Source organism: Galendromus occidentalis, unplaced genomic scaffold, assembly GCF_000255335.2.
Source record: "Galendromus occidentalis unplaced genomic scaffold, Mocc_1.1 scf7180000077466, whole genome shotgun sequence".
Classification (NCBI taxonomy): domain Eukaryota; kingdom Metazoa; phylum Arthropoda; class Arachnida; order Mesostigmata; family Phytoseiidae; genus Galendromus; species Galendromus occidentalis.
The window spans coordinates 424,740-441,659 of NW_003805454.1; the positions used below are offsets into that span (position 1 = coordinate 424,740).

Genomic DNA, 16,920 nt, shown 5'->3' on the forward strand with positions numbered 1-16,920 from the left:
GAAGTTGACCGAAGCTCAGCTGCTCCTGTTCGTTTCTGGACCATACCAAATCAACCTCGCGCGGTCCTACCTGGCGGAAATGATGGACAGCAACGGTAACATCGAGATGAAATTCGTCAGAGAAGCGCCGAACGTCGTTCAGCTCCAAGTAAGGTCCCCATGTGAATCGCAAAACCTACAGGATTTACATCCTTTACCATCCAAGCGAGAACAGTATCGACGGAATCGCGGAGTATTGGTGCGAATGTCCAAATGGCAACAGGACGGTGGGCTGTTGTTCGCACGTTGCTGCTGCGGTTTTCTACCTCTCGTATGCGAGATATCTCGACACCATTTCTCGTCCGGCAGCGAACCTGGAAAATCTATTTTTGCCGTCTGGAGGCGAAACGGAGTCAGAGGCGGATGGAGCTAATGACTGAATAAAGTCGTAATCTTCATGAAGGACTATAGTTCGTATTTATCTCCCCATACCCGATGAGCCCTAATGAGTGTCACCCTGAATCGCAATATCCATGTGCTTCCTCAATGGGATTGGATGAAAACTCTGAGGATGGACGTTTTCTCCTGTCCCTGAGGCCGAATCGGGTGACCAGGGGGTGCAATCGAAAGCTCTCGGCTTCAGCTTTCAGATTCCGGGCTCAAAAACGGGCTCCTGGCGCTAGTTTAGGAGTAATCGGGCGAAAAAGGGGCGAACCGGGAAAATTCCGGAAAAAACGGATTTTGGCCGGGGAAAATAAGGATTTTTTCAACAAAAAGTGACGCTTCGATTTTCCTGATATGATTTCTAATGGATGGGGGAAACTTGGGACTTTTATCTGACAAAGTATCGAAGTGGCGTCTCGTGTGGAAGTATGAAAGCGAAGCTTCCGAAAACTAGTTTTCTCTTTTTTGAAGCCTTGGAAACGGCCAAATAGGTCGATATTGGTATCAAATGAAAGCTCTCGACGAGAGCTTTCGATCGCGCTATCGCACGACTCTGTAGCTATAGCCGTTCTCGAGATAGAAGGGGTTGAAGAAAAAACTTCTCCGGGCATTTATTCCGTCCAGGAGTACTAATCAGATCCGGGACCATGCGGAAAATATTCCTCTCAAAATTACCTTTCGATTGAGACCCCACTCGATAAGATCGGTTTCCTAAGTCTGAATTTGCCCAGACCCTTTCGTTTCGGACCCGGTTCAAGCTTCGAGAACTCCATCCGATCACCAGAGAATCAACGGAGCGAGACCTCATGTTGAAGGCAGAGGTTTTAAGCTAGGTTGCGGGTTCCGATCAGACCTTTGGAGGTCCTGATGTTGCATAAGCTGAGAGCATCACCATTCCAGAGATAGATTGATGACGGGAGAAGGAGAGGAAACGACCAGTGATCCTTTTACAGTCTATAAGCTCAGTTTATCGTCACCTGGATCACAATTCACACAGGTCGGACGTGACACTCGACTGCGGGTGAATAGCCATACGATGATGTTCGCAATCGAGTTCGGGGAACATCATCATCAACTCGATCCTCTCTCTCGACCGAAATTATTTTTCGGACCCGGGGAGGGCTGGGCGCAGATCCGTACAAGGCCGTTCGTCTCGCAGGAGAGAGGAGATACTTTACAGCGTCAATTATTGAAGGAACTAATAGGGAATACGGAATTCAGGATTAAACCCCCAGAACCGGTCGATGATAGGATCTAAGCCCTCGTCTTCGCGAGGGGTTCGTTGACATTGCCGAGTAATCTCAAGACTCGAGTCAGCGGGACCGAATAAAAACGGGACGATGTTTTCCCGTCGACTCGCTCCCATCAGAGGCGAATCGCGCCGCCGACTAGGATCCTGAGGATGTTCCGATGACGACTCTCCTCAATATGATGATTCTCCGGGCTCGTGATTTAATTCTGCCGAATCCGTTCGGCGTACGGACCGCCGCTCGGCAGGAACCCCTAATTCCCATTGAGTCGGAGAAGAGCATCGCGACTGACTCTCGTCACCATCCAAACTCGAGGGTCAACACCCCTCGACGCAGTCGGAAGCGGGCGGAAGAAGATCTCGCCGCAAAGCAGGAAAATTCCTCTCCATTAGATAAATCTGTTTATCTGTCCGGGTCGGCACGACTCGCAACGATTACGTAGTAGTGATTACGGAGTTTCTTGAAGGAAATTCATCTATCCGAAAGTTCCATCTCAAGCGACAGCTCTATTCGGGTTCCCCGGGGACGGAGTCGGCAGGTTGATCTAGGCAGATGCCTAATTGCGCAACCCACTCTGGCGAGTTTCGCCCAGGAGCTCATTAAGTGCAAGTTCCCGAGGTGTTCTTTGAACCATTCTCCAGATCGCTATTAGATCTCGGCACCGGAGTGCTATTAGCTTGAACGGTCCTCTTTTGTGTTTGCCTATTCACGAGGCCTCAGGCGGAGAACGTCGACCGGATCTCATTCTCGCTATTGTGTTGCATGCCGCTTGATTTCGTCAATGACTGATTGATTACTTCCGGTGGGGGATTTGCAATAAGTATCCGAATGAAGGGGGAACAGAGCCTTGTTTACCAATCGGTACAGTCACCGCAGACGTCGACGGAGGCGGTGAGGAATGAGCTTGAAGAAGAGAACTCGCTGCTTTTGATGCGCTTTTTTCGTCTTGACTCTCCGCATTGCCATTCAACCGTGGCTCAGACGGAAAGCCCTTTCCCTCAGTGAGAGCTCGCTCTTTGTTGAGCTTGTCGGGAGTCGCTGACCTCGAATCGTCTCCTGCCTCCTCAAAGTCTTTTCTCTCGCGATGGATCTGGGGAACGCTCGACTAGCTGTTGCACAAATGCACAAGGGGAATGCAAAATGATTTTTGCCGCCAAAGTCTTTTGTCCTCGACTTCGAGGCCGACTCCAAGCTGAAAAAGACTCGCCTTCACTCACAGGCTCGAAGATGGACGCATCGACAGAAGAGCGGGGAAAGGATCAGTCACCCGACAAACCAGCCCATGAGTTGTATGACGATGATCAGAATGGACGTCTCGGCATCGCCGGAGACATTTCCGTATCATTGCTCCGTTTGGTAAGCTAGTCAGTCACGGACGGTCAGCGTGGCACGCCGTAAATCTCGCCAGGGAAGCCGAACATTCGGTAGAGTAGCTTTTGTTAAGTGAATTTGTTCAGGTTCGTGGTGTCTGTCTGAGATGATTGAACGCGGGAGTCCTGGTCATGGGATGCACGTAGCCGTGCATGATGGACGACATCGTAATCTGAACACGCTGTGCCGAAACCTCCGATTTTATGAACGAGCATCGACCCCATACACCATACACAATCGCATTCTGCTGAGACCTCGTCCAACATCCATCGGTTCGGAGATTGGCGGACCTCGGACCTCCAGCCGCGTGATGAGCCTCAGGAATCTCAGGGGTGAGGTCAGTCATCCTGCAAAAGTCGAGACCCTTGAATGAGGAACCGAAATCAGTTCCCTGTGCCAATGGCTGCTGCCTCCCTACCGAGAAAAGACTCGGGTTATAATTTACAATACCCTTTTCCGGGGCTAGGCGTGTCCGTATTGTACCTCACATCCATCTGAGTCAGTCGAACCGAATCGTCGAATTTGGCAATCGACTTCCCAGATCAAAAATGATAAGGAACGTAAAGAACACAGCCCGTCTTCGAACATGGGGAACGATACGTCGAGTGGTATTTCTCCAGCGCTCGATGGGGCCAAAGACGGAGTTCTTTCGGGAAAGCTTCGCACTCCGACGATGAACTGTGGCTCAGCGAACCGGAGAGCCCTTAGCTCACATTTCGTCGAGGGCTCTTTCCAGCAGATACATGCGAAGCTCCTGTTAGCAGCGGCGGACAGCCCAATATCAATCAACACCGCAGTTCCGCTCGACTTGCAGTACGTGCCGGGTTCCCGCGCCGTGAAAATACTTCTGCATCCAGGTCGGTTTCGGAGGTGTGGGTGCGCGTCGTCAACCTGTTTCACGCAACAGCGCTGCATGAGCGATACTGACGTTTCGCTGCGAATGAACGTGTTTCGTCGCATCGGATTGCGCGACCCATCATACAGGATGCGAGATAGACCTGAGGAGCCTCGCGACATCCCCGCATATTTCGAATGATACTTCTTCAGAGATCGGACCGGTGGCGAAGTAGTTTCCGGTGTTCCCAATAGTCTTCACAAAATCCACTTTCCTTCCTTCGCCATCTGAGCGGCCAGATCAAGGTCGCTAGTGTCACCGAGAATCCGGGGGAATCACCCTCCGTGGGGCTTCATGGTGGGCCTTCAAACTGACTTTTGTACGCTTTGATCGATTCAAATAATATTCTGCCCAGTGAGGTGCGATGGTCCTTTGTCGATGATTGTTCCACATCCGATCCGATTCCTGACGTGCCTCTGCATCATAAGACGCTCGGTTGGAGTAATGAAGTTTCGCACGTTTTTCTTAGGAGCTCGGAGCATTTTCTGATGGTGAAACACATCCGACTGAAACGTTATGTGAACATCCTTCATCATCCATAAATACCGGACTGCACGGAGAGAGAACTTTCGGATCCTGAAAAACCTTGAAAAGGATCCCCGATCCACCCCGATGCCATCATCGTACCCCCAAATGCGTCGAGGGAACGGACAATAAATCATCAATCATCATTAATAGTCATGTTTTATTTTCAAATAGGTTTCCGATCTTCTAAACCAGTCTCTCTCGCTCCAGCAACCGTTTCCTTTCTAGCTGTCCTACAGGCAGATTGCAAGAGATAACAGGTAATGTCTTCGCGATGAAAGCTCAAATTACAGGTGTTTTGAAGGGTTGTCTGTCTATACATACAAGGCTGAACATTATATACAATCCGCGCTCAATCTGCCTCAGCTTCTCTTTCCGGTATGTACACACAGCGCAAGAAATATTCTGAATCGACTTGCCTTGGCAAGGCGACTCTTGAACATCGAAGATAATACATGCCCATAAAACTTCTAGAATTTTTGGAACATTTAACGCTAGCTCCCTCGGCGCGTGATATGAACAATCGGCGACTGTGTCGTCGTCTTCGCTCTTATCTCCGTGTAACCTGAGGGGTCAAGTAAAGCTCATTCCGCCAGCCGTCCTGGCCGTCATCTCCCCGCAAGGATTGTGACTTGTTCCATAGTAAGTTGGGTATGATTTCTTCGGTACAGATCCATGGAATGATGATACTCAAAAATAAAATAACAGGCGTACATTCACCGTGCCTCTGAGGCGGAAGGCAACTCCCCAGGGGGGAGAGAAATTCTTCCACTCGGACGACCAAGTCCGAGAAGACCGCCAGATATCTAACGCTTCTTTCAAGTGAAGGAAACCCTGAGAACCCACAAAATTATGTTTTACAGTTCTATACACCAGAGGGTCACCCACCCTCGGGAACTCCATCTGCTTTCATCGTCTCGTTCTTGTCCCATGGCTCCGAATCGGAAACTCTCTCACAAGGAGAACCGCTTCTCTTCCTTCTCGCGAGGAAACCTTGAGATTTACCTCGCTCTGGGACCCCGTGTTATCCCCACATAGACCTCTGGCGCAGCTATGGGTCGCATCCAAGGGTTCTCGATGCAGCTCCTGCTTCCGATTGGCGCACCGTAATTCCTCGGCACAGAATTTCCACATTCATAGCTGCATGTACATGCGCATGCATGTACGCGACCTTCTTGTGAACGCTCATATAGCGGATTCCTGGCTCAAACTAATATCACGCTCGTGTTTACGTCTGCTCAGACGCTTGACGTATGCTCTTGATCTGAACTGGCATCGCTACTAGAGCGGGCAAAGTCCATCTTTGCGTAGTGGAGTAACCGGTTGCGTTCGTCGTCGTCGTCTTCGGTCATGTTGCTGTTGTCGATATTCAAGCTGAATCCGCTGCCGATGCTGGCGCTGTTGTCAGTCAGATGATTATGCAGATTGTGTGGGAATTCAGCTTGGTGCTGGTGGTTGAGATATTCCGACGACGGGGTCCTGTCCTGTTTGAGTAGATGCGATTTCACGACACCGCCTTCCAGTTGCGCCTCTACGCGGCTTGGCCTATCACCACATACAATGGTCTCCTCCGACGTCACCGAGTCGTCGTTGTAGTATGTCGAGCACGTTGCCACGCCGTCTTCTACGTCAAGATATATCTGTAGAGATATCGGCAGGGCTTAAATGAGCGGATCGTGCAGTGGAGAAGAAAAAAGCTCTCAAAGACGAAGAGCCGCGGGTTCAGCAAAAGCTTCGGACAGTGTCTAATTACGGATCTGAAGGAACGCCGCGCTTATCTTGGCAATTCGGCAGGGACTCTCGTAACATTCACATAGAGCAACCGACCAGCGAGCTGGAACTAGATCAATCGATTCTTCCTCACCGTTGTATCCTGAAGGAGACGGTCGAACTTTTGCGCGAGCAATCTGAACGAAGGTCTCTCGTTTGGATCTGGTCTCCAGCAATCCCGCATGACCGCGTATCTAAAAATGCAAACCCGGTCAGGAAGTTTGGCCATATATTTCGCATTTCCCCTACTTTGCGACTCGACAGCGCCTATCTCAACCCCGAACGTGATAAGGTACTTCAGCTTCCACGCGAGTTCATGGAAGCACCTCGGAATCTTTGTCAAAGCTAGCGACTTCGGTTCTGGACAACGGAGTATTACACGACATAGGAAGAAGTTAGCCTGAACTTACAGCTGATCAGAGCAATTATCTGGCTGGTACATGCGATATCCCTGCTTGAGCAGATGACACAGCCGTTCGCCACTCAAGCCGGGGTACGGCGTCGCGCCCAAACTCACGATCTCCCAGAGCACGACTCCGAAGGACCACCTGAAGTAAACGTCAATTGAAATACAAGCATCGCTTGCTCTGTGATCGAGCGAGAAGTTGCCGTCGATTATTCGTATGCCACATCGAAGAGGGGTCGTTAGAATGCATCGACCGTCAGAGTATTTTGCTCTATCAGGAATCGCTCGAATCGCGATTCGATTGTCCACACTGCGTCGTTGCGGTCGAGTGCGGGGCCTACGGGCCTGAACAATGTCGCCGCTCTCCATCACTATAGAAATTCATAGCATCGTAAACGTCATGCTCTCGAAACTCTCTGATGAAACTCCGCCCTGCTTCTCGTGGCGGTGTATTCTAATCTATGGTCGAACAGGCCGACGAGGGGCAAGAACTTGCATGAAATATCCCTCGGATACATGCACATATATGTTATAATCGAAACTTTTATGTCAGACCCGTTTTACGTGAGGACACGGGTATGGCCGTCCGCCCTGGGAATTCACTCCCCGGACATGGGTATGATATGTCCGATCGGACCTTTATCGATGCCATAATGCTACTGATTGTTTCCCCTGGAAGTTGCTTTCCGAAGTAGCTCTCATAGGAGCCAGGCCGAAGGTCCTCGGATCTGTTGGAGTGTCTCGCCACTGAGGCGTGACCTTTGGATATCTGTCGGTTCCCCTACTCGCGAGATACGCTCGCTGACTTTTGGGAAATTTCCCCCTTTCGAGGCTGAAAAAAATCATAAAATACTCACACATCACTTCTGGTGGTGTATATTTGGTCTTCTAGCGATTCTATGGCCATCCATTTGACAGGAACTCGCTGCCGGCTCCTCTTCAGATACGTATCTCCTTCGTAAACGTCGCGGCTTAGCCCGAAATCGGAGATTTTCACGACGAAATCTGGAAGAGTTGGAGTAAACTCTCAATGCGAGGCTCGCTGACTTCTTTCCGCAGTCACTCATTTATTTGAAAGAGCAGAACCCTGATAGGAATCTGGATCGGGGGGAAGATTCTCTCCTCTTCGTTTGTGAGAAATTCCCGACCGATTCCGAAAATTTATTGATTCGGATGAACTCTTTGACTGAAAGGACTGATGAGATTCGAGGGAAGCGAGGGTGATAACCTATAGGGTCACAGTCGGAACCTCCAATTTAAAGGTCAGAGAACGATTCCGCTGACTGAGTCGATTCCTCCCGGAAGGCCAACGAAGCTCGCGAAGGAACGAGAAAATTGCCTTCGCCTCCGGACGCTGTCAGCGAACATAATGCTCGATGAAACTTCCCTTTCAAAACCTCGAACCGGATGCGTTCTCACGCTTCGAGTCTGTTGCTGCTGCGGCACTCACCTGTGGCCACTAGAATATTCCTCGCTGCGAGATCACGGTGTATGACTTTCATATCTGACAGATAACTCATGCCTCTTGCGATCTGCCACATGAAAGACGTCAGCTGTCGAGCGGAAGGTAGCTGGACTCGCTGATCTTCGCCGAGATAAGTTGGATTCTGAACCGCACGCAGGTCTTCCGTAGAGGAAATGTTGCGACACCGTCGCAAGTACGATCGCAGAGATCCATATTCGCAATACTCCACGATCACATACAGCGGACCCTCTGAAGTGAAAACGGGGTAAGAACGCGTCTCAATTTCGGAAATCCTCGCGATAGCTTCCGATAGGTTCAAGTCCCATTGATTCCGATTCCCGCTGTCCTTATGGCATAGTGAGAGATCTCGCGATCAAAGTCAGCGTCCAGCCCTCGAGGAGGATGGGATCGAAAAATCGCTGACTGAGTCTTTCTGGCGATCATTCTTTTTCCCGGCCAGATTCTCGACGCTCCGAGTCCGTGTCCATGCGATTATTCCCCCGTCTGATCGAGGAAGTAAGTGCTCACCTCTGCTGGTACAGGCACCCAGAAGTCGTATGACGTTTACGTGGTCGACTTCTTTGAGCATCTGCAATTCCTGCAGGAGGTCCTGTTGATCCTGACGGCAAGCATCGTCTTTCAGCATCTTGACGGCGACCGTGGTGTAGCCGTCTCTCCCCGCAATGCTCCAGGCTTGAGCGCGCATGACCTTGCCGAACTCGCCCTCTCCGAGAACGTTTTCAAACAAGAGGTTGTCACGTCGCACCTCCCAGCGGACATCCACTTGATTCATCTGTAGGGTTAGATCTTGATTAACACAAGCCCAGCCAGTTATTCAGCTTGCTGCGTGTTAGGAATGAGTTGTGAAGCATGAGCGTTGCTAAGCGCCGATTCTGCTCTTGGTAACTTAAATCCGCTGCCTCACACGAAACTTCGGCTCTCTATCCCCGCATCATCATCCGTGCACACGGTCATCATCACGGATATTGGTGTGGAGTCGAAATTCTAATTTCGGGCTCCGCGTTCGACAACAGGGGACTCGGCGGGCATTCTTGATAAGCATAGGCGTGAATTGTGGGAGAGACGTCGTGTGTACGATATGAACCAAAGTTCCGCCGACAGGCACGTCCGGATCAGCGCTCGATCCCGGGCGTCTCCAGAGGGCGGGGAGCGGGCGGTCGATTTTCTGAGAGGGAAATAGAAAGCTGACTCCTCTTCGAGCATCGGAGGTACGGGCAGCCAGAGCCCGACTGGGGTGGGAGCGGAAGTCAGACCGATCACCTCTCCCTCGGATCAGGGGAGAAACTATCCGAGTTCACTGAGAGCGAGTTCTTGGATATTCGGTGGGGTGGGTCGAAATAGAATAAATGCACATCGCGTCGAGTGCGACGAAGCTTCTGACAGCCATGTACTCTTTCGCTCCCGCTTGTGGGTTAGCTCCCCTGATTTCCACTCCGTATAAGCCGATAGGGAGTGGGAAAATCTCCGGAGATGCTCTACCGAAGACCTTCCCTCCTCGAATTCCTCGCAATCACAGTCTCTTTCATGGGAGGAAATCGAGAGGAATCCTTGAATTTTAAGCGACAACCTGATAGCTCGTAGAATCCCCACGTGGCTGCTTTCGAATGCTGCCGTGCAGGTCTTTTCTTGAAATCTTTCAAGACGTGCTTGAGTTAGTCAGCGGCTTCATGAGAATCCTTAGAACTGCGCTCAGCCAAGCGGAAAAACTCGATTATCCATGATATTCACGGGAGGAGATTTATTGATACAAACATTTCCTCTGCGCATACTTGATCATTGGGCGATTCGCGGAAAATTAAATAAGATCGTGGACCGCAAGGAATGAGTTTTTTATACACTGGAACTCCCGCTGAGAGCTCGACGAATTCCATGAATTTCCTAATGGAGGATTCGAACCAATCAGGTCCGAGAATCACGGTTATTGAAGATTCCCGAGAGAGCTCGATCGAATATCAACCCTCTGCCCCTCTAGGAGTCGCCCCGTCATCCCTCAGAATATAGCAGAACATCTCAGTCACAGATCACCCTTCGACCTGAATTAGGGATTGAGCTCCCGGGGACGAAGGGCCTAAGGAACCTCCACGGAGGAATCATCACGGGATCAGAGAGCTGTCGCGGCGAATATTTTTTCTCGCATGGTGAACGAGCGCTGCTCTCATGTTGGGGTGTCATCTGTCATCAGAACTTACGGGCAATAGCTTGACGTCGGGTCCTTCCATTGTCAAGGTTGAATCAGGATCCGGTGAAATGTCTTGATTCGTGTCGCGTTTCTCGCTGCCTGGCTTCTTCGGCTTGGGGAACGGAACTGATTTCAACAGAAGTATAATGGCCGCTATCGAGACGGCAATGAGCATGCCGCCTAGTCCGACCACTTTGATGACGTTGATACAGCTCTGAGAAAAAAGTTCTTTGCTTAGTAAAGCTGACATGCCCAAACGAATTAGTCGTTCTCCGAGTGACTGTCCGCTCCGAGCGATGATCCGAAAGGAACTAAGATTCAAACTCACGCGTCTGCCACACAAGCCCCGAGGTCGTTCGTCGTCTTTCGCGTGATGAGATTCTTTCTCCGACAAGTTGTTTCGAGATCTTTCGACGCGTTCGTGGCTCTTCGAGAGCTCACACGTACATTGACTTGGCACCAAACAGAAACAGAAGTCTCCCGCTTCGGGCGGTATCCCGGAGGCCGCATGATCAGATTTGACGGCGACGCCGGTGACATGAGCTGCAAAGTTGCAAGTCGGTGTGAGAGACGCTCGGAGAATAGTTCTCACGCTTCCACTCCTGAAACTTTTCCAATTACCGACGATTTCGTGTAGGCAAACTTGAATTCTCTCACTGAAAGTTACTCACGAGCGCAATCCTGGGGACAGAGGGAGTCGTTCTCCCTTTCAAGCTCATCGCATTGCTGATCGGGACAGTGCAGAGGATCGGGAGTGCACGATTCATAGAATGACTTCTCGGCCCGATGCCAACTGCAATGACCGAAACGAGCTCCGTCCCCGCACATCTCCTCGCACTGATTGTGATACTTGGCCGAAGCGCAGGACAGAAGTTCTGGAACACCGGCCGGGGCATAAATTTTCACTTTTCTTCCCTCAATCTCGAAAATCAGATGACGAAAGTCATCGAAAGACCACTCGGACTTGTCGCGACTAACCTGATGGATCACCACATATAATCGAATTGCTGTCCTCGACCGACACGTGGATGTCGTGGTAGGTCTCGTTGTGGGATTTCAGGTCCGTTATAATGACCCTGAGCTTCACGTCCCGACCGGCGATGTCGAGCAGGGCTTTCGTATCTTTGACGTAGACGATGCCCTCGTTTCTTGTGATTGCGAACGCGTCGTGCCATTGATCGTCGGCAATCGAAAACCTGTATCTTGCGCGTCTCTGTACGACACTCAAGGCAGGGATGACCTGCAATTAGACGTTATGCCTTCAAGCGAGAATTTTTCCTACGGATCCCTAATCCATATTTCGGAAATTCGGATTCATCAGCCTCGCGGGCCCCAAGCGAGTACGTTCCATCGGCCCGATCCGGATCGCATCGGTCGGTCGGTCGAATCGAGCATGATCGGAGGAAAATTCAGCTCAGGCTGAGCCTCGTCGTGTTGGATCGATGCCTAATCTTCCTGATCATCGGCCCCGCTTGGAATCCGTGATCAGGATCTCCGTCTCTCTGGAGCATCTCCGTCCTATCGCTTTCCTATCCTATGTAGGTGAGAAGGAGATCAAGGAATTCATTTACCCTCGTGAAGCGGGCTGTCAATCCTGACGACAGATTGGCTCTGCTCACGTCCAATCGAAGAGGATGATCAATGAGGGTGTCGTTAGTTACCGTGACCTTGTAAGTGACCTGAGGAACGAATTCACCTTGAGCGCCGTGCTCATCTGTCAGGGAGAAAATCCTCTAAGTCAGGATAAATCGTGACTACTCACATTTTGGTAGCTGACATGCTTTCTCGATCCTTCCTCCAGCACGACGTCGAAGCTGTAAGTGGTGTCCGGATAGAAAGTTGCCCCGGGAATGGCCGTCACAGCTGGAAGCATTGATTCGACCTTTGTATAAGTCCAGAACTCGATTCTGCCCGGCGAACCATCAGGGCGACCTACATTAGGGTGGGCTACGGCGGTAATTGACCGCAGCTCTATTCCCGCGTCGCAAGACTCTGGTCCCAGACCACGCTGTCCCTCTCGAATCGTTCAGCGATCTGTCGTCAAGTATCCCAGAGATAGTCAAATACTCTGTTCAGACATGTGTACATCATTTAGTCTGGAATTCGTTTTCTGGACCCAGGGAATAGTTTTTCGGACCGCAATACTTCGTTCCCTGACATTCTCTGAAGTGTCAAGTCGCGGATTAAGGTAGGAAGATGCAGTCTCCTAATACCACCCATCGAGACCATCGTCGTTCCGGCACAGGGAGCCCTGCCTCGAGCGTACTCTAAGTTGTTCAGGTCGGCGTTTACAAACCCCACGACCCCCGAAACAGAGCTGGGTCAAGGTTCACGATTTCTACTGCAAACAATTCGAAGGTCGGCAATGTGCGAAATTGTGTATGCGGTCCTGCGCGAATATTTAACATGAGTTATTATGAGATGGGTGTGGCGCATGACCGCGGAATGCCTACCCGACCTAGCGGCCACCGGTGTCGCAAGCCCTCAGAGTCAACATCTTGTCTACCACATATTGCGGGAGTCGCTCGCAAGGATAGCATACTTCAACATATCATCACTGCTATTCATCTCGAGAGAGTCTTGATGGACTCAAGGTCACCAAGGGGGCGGAAGCATGAGGGATCCTGATGGGGCGCGAAAATCTGATCGTTGTCATGAGGCTGAGATGAATTCGGCGGCTCTATTAAGAGCAGCCGAGTGTATTGCTTGGACTTGAATACGAAGCTCTCGCCCCAATTTTCCACAACGCTCGTGCGTACTCCCATCACACGACAAAGTTTCTCCGGAAGACACAAAATAACATAGGACCTGATCTCCAATAGATCGGAGCGACTAATCGCAAAGGTGAACCAAGAAAATCTGAACACCGGAGGCAAGAAGTAGAAGGAAATGACGTGAAGGGCATCAGAGCTTTCATCAAGCGAGTCTTGGCGTCGACTCCGTCAAACGCGTTTAAAGCTTCTTATCATGGGATGCGGATGTCGCGTCGAGGCATTCAGAGCGAGACTCGGCGAGCCTAAGGAGGCTGAAGGCGTTCATCGTTCTCCTCGCGCGCTTGACTCTCGAAGGGAACAACGTCACCATCCCCATCTTCACGCCTCATCGCGCAGCGTGCCCTGAGCAAAATCCAGGCAGAGGGCCAATGTTGTCGAATTTCTCGACAAAGTCTTGGCTGCCTCCGGGATCCGTAGCTTCAGATGAAGATACGGGGATCCGCGCCTCGCAGATTCCCTCGCTCTTGATTTCGGTGGTATTTGTCGCCCCCTAATGGGATGCTCTCGGTCGGTCGTTTCTGGGAATTACGCCAGTGGCCCGACAACGTTTCAGCGGCTGAAAGTGGCTAATATAATAGAGGAATAGAGAACTTTCGCACATACACGAGCTCTGACGGGAACAACGTGACGAACAGAGAGCGAATTCAGCTTCGCTTATCAGAACCGACGATGATAAGAGACGGGAAAGCGCTCGCTCGAGCGGTACGTGCGTCGGTCTGCCATTACGGGCGCGAACCGCTGCAAGTCTGACTTGTCTTATGCTAATTACATGGAATTGCAACTCCGGACAATTTGCAGCGTCCAGGTAGAGGAGCGCTTTCTGCTCTCCCAGGCAAAAGGTGCTCCAGAGCCAGAGGACCGACTCGCGCTTTGATCCAGTGACTGACTGATTGGCCCCAGCGACTTCGAAACCACGACCGCCAGCGGGAAATGTTCGTTGAAAGAATTGTTGACTCGGCCGAAATTACTTACAGATGATGACCCGCCGGTGTTCGCTGTCTGGGAACATCAGATCGTGTTTCACTCGGAAAAGATTGCGCTCGTCTCCGACTCTGAATACGCGATACAGGGCGTCCTTGTCGACGTTGACCGCTTCGAGGTCACACAAGATCTTCCTGTCCTGTGGAGCGAGGACCGAGATTATCTCAAGGCTCGATACCCTCGGGGAAGTTGGATGTTGATGTAAAGAGACGCCTCTTACCTTTTGCAGCATTCGCGCAGTGGTGAAATCACACGACAGGTTCACGCCTCGAAGTGACGTGCGATAGAGGCGGGCTGCCCTGAGGATTACCGTTTTGTTGAAAGCGAGGCTCGGATTTCCGTCGATTTTGCAGAAAACCGACGTGTTATGGATTCCGGGAGGGATCGCTCTGATCGTTTTCAGCGTGCGAGTGTCGTCGTCTAGCGACAGCATGTCAACTGCGAAAAAATAAGAAAATCTCATTTCTGTGCTTCTTTCGTTTCGCAACGTTCCTGCTAGTCTCGATATTGCATATGTGATGAAACAATCGAGACTCTTCTCCGGGTATCGTTCCGATGAATTATCTTCGCTGACCTGGCTGTAAAGTGTAAGAGGCGCTCCTGTTACAGAACCGCTGCATCGGAGGCGGAACGTATTCGACCGGAGTTCCGGGAGCGGCCTCAGCATCGATGGTGATCGCATCGTCTTCCGAAGTAAAGCACATCGACCGACTGATGTTGCAGGATGTGCTCGACGTCAGCTGGAACACAATGACTGTCCTGGCCAGACCCAGGTCCGGATGCGATGCTTCGATTTCAACCTCGAGTTCGCGAGCTGCGGAAGAAACGAGCCCGTTTTCATCTCTACGGAGGCTTGCACTGATTCGAAAATTCAGCCATTCTCTAAGTGACTGCGGACTGACTGTGGAAACGACGGACCTCTAGATGTTCGCTGGAACGACTCCGATTTGCGAACCGAGACGCATACGGAGCTGATTTTTGAGCTGGGTACTCACCGAGACGTTTGTCGTCGAGACGATGCAGCAGGGAGAGCTCCCCGGTTTCATTGTCGATCCTCACGAGGTTTCTCGGCGACAAAATCGAGAACTGAGGCCGTTCCGCGAGTCCCGACGGGACAGAATTCACGAATACCCGGAAGAAAGGCACTTTTGTCTTGAATGAGCGAGGGAGAAGACCTGCCCGTGTTCTCGCCTGCGGGAAATGCAGGAGCGCGGATCGGTTACCCTCTGAAATAAACATATCCCGTCAGTACCCCTCCGATTGATGTTGAGATTCAGGCAGAAAAACTCCCTGAAGCTCCGATCTCTCCTGAGGAGAGATGTAGATTCGACCCACCGAGGGCACGGCAAGCTTGTGGACCCGGATGGCTTCACCTTTCTCTTCTCCCAATGGAAGGCCATACGGGAAAACGTTTCAAATGAACGAGCTGCGTACTTATTCATAATTCTGAGTGAAGTCTGCCCTGACCTCAAGAAGACACAACAACTGTCTGTCTTAGCTGTTTCCACGGGTGACTCCACAGTGAGTTTGCCCTTACTACGCTCCGAAAAGAGACAAGGGTCCCGCTACCGCGGGAAAACGGGCCATTTTTCGCGGAGGAGGAGCCATTGCTCTATTCGCTCAAAATATTCCAAGAGGCTACAGGGGTGGCTCTCTGAGCGTTTATATCATTCATCACGAAAAGCTGTAGCGTTCCTGCCCATCCACGAGACGATGAGGGACCTTCCTTTCCGAGAGAGTTCCCTGACTCCTCAACTCTCTGACCTCCAGGGTGGGCCTTGCATCGCATATCGCGTCCTTGCCTCTCTCGACAAAATGTAACCGAGTTCTCGCTAAGGCTTTGGGTGACATCGAGGCGAGAGACTCGGTCGAATATCAGAAGAGCCACACCACGTCGATGGTCATTACCTATTCCCTAGTGCCCTGATCTTGGGTCACCGAGGGGGATTCGCATGATTGGAGAATGGATAATCCTGCCGCCGGTTGGACAGTTGTGAGCAGTTCACAAAAAAAGCGTCCCATCTGTGTTCTCCTTCCAGTCGCCAAAGCTCCCGTGGAGCCTCAGAGCGGTTTCCATTGAATTTTCCGCATCTAGGACTCTCGGTAGCTGGCGAGGAAACGTCTGAGACGCTACAGGTCTGAACTGCCTGGCAAACGACTACTTCTTGGAAGCTTCTGCAATAAACTGCTTCTATGTCGCAATGAGCAGCTCGCCTCCTCGTTCCGTTCCCTGACCCGTTACACATGTCGCTCCGCTGCGGAATTCGCAAGAGCACATAGTTTCCCTGGAAAAAGCCGGGTCCGTAGGAGTGACTCTAAGAATGGCTCCAAGTACTTTGTCTTATGCTGGACGCTTGGAATCGAATATTCATGAAACTTAAAGGTTCTTCCGAGTCGATTCTGAATGCTCCTCAGTGGAGCACGTGGGGATTCCATTCCAAGGACGTGAATCTCCTACCGACCTTCCTGTGTGTTCCTAGGCGAGTGAATCGACCGAGCATCACCAGAGGAGAGTTTTCGACTCGAGATAATTCTGGCGTCTGCAATCCCGTTCACTGCCAGATAAGTCCGCGAGAGACGACAGACTCTCTCATTGGCAGAAATATTTGTGCCTCCCACTTTCATCGGTCAAGGCTCGAATCGCGCGTTCGCCTCAGGAAAAATGCTCCGCGGTACCACGCGTCGACTGAATATCCGCCAACCCTAAGCTAACATGGACCGGGAATGATGCCGCACATAACTTCAGGTGAACTGACGTCTGTCGTGTAATGAATGCTCAGTCAGCCAGGGTCGTTTCTCCCCAGTATCGACGACCATCGAATTTCTCGAGTGTGAATAGTTCGCCTGATGAATGGAAGTA

The 16,920-nt window shown here is 51.1% G+C and overlaps 1 protein-coding gene across 1 annotated transcript; it reads right to left on the reverse strand.

The window, feature by feature from the left end:
- Positions 1 to 5,702: 5,702 nt before the first annotated feature.
- Positions 5,703 to 15,460, reverse strand: LOC100907949 (proto-oncogene tyrosine-protein kinase receptor Ret). Its single transcript, XM_029111763.1, has 18 exons — positions 15,434 to 15,460; positions 15,056 to 15,212; positions 14,635 to 14,874; positions 14,281 to 14,498; positions 14,052 to 14,199; positions 12,068 to 12,168; positions 11,877 to 11,984; positions 11,284 to 11,545; positions 10,977 to 11,180; positions 10,634 to 10,848; positions 10,316 to 10,519; positions 8,634 to 8,898; positions 8,091 to 8,354; positions 7,498 to 7,645; positions 6,645 to 6,782; positions 6,329 to 6,428; positions 5,921 to 6,104; positions 5,703 to 5,803 (listed from the first exon to the last, which is right to left on the reverse strand). The coding sequence occupies exons 1-18, from the start codon at positions 15,458 to 15,460 to the stop codon at positions 5,703 to 5,705; spliced, it is 3,084 nt and encodes a 1,027-aa protein (XP_028967596.1).
- Between the last annotated feature and the right edge of the window lie 1,460 nt (positions 15,461 to 16,920).

What these genes read in the sequence shown, in the direction of transcription:
- LOC100907949 (XM_029111763.1), bottom strand. Translation starts at nt 15,460, where the DNA reads ATGGCCTTCCATTGGGAGAAGAGAAAG. An exon ending in TGACAGCCCGCTTCACGAGG is followed by an intron (nt 11,546 to 11,876) that starts GTAAATGAATTC and finishes GTCTAATTGCAG; the next exon opens with GTCATCCCTGCCTTGAGTGT. An exon ending in TACACCACCAGAAGTGATGT is followed by an intron (nt 6,783 to 7,497) that starts GTGAGTATTTTA and finishes CGTTTACTTCAG; the next exon opens with GTGGTCCTTCGGAGTCGTGC.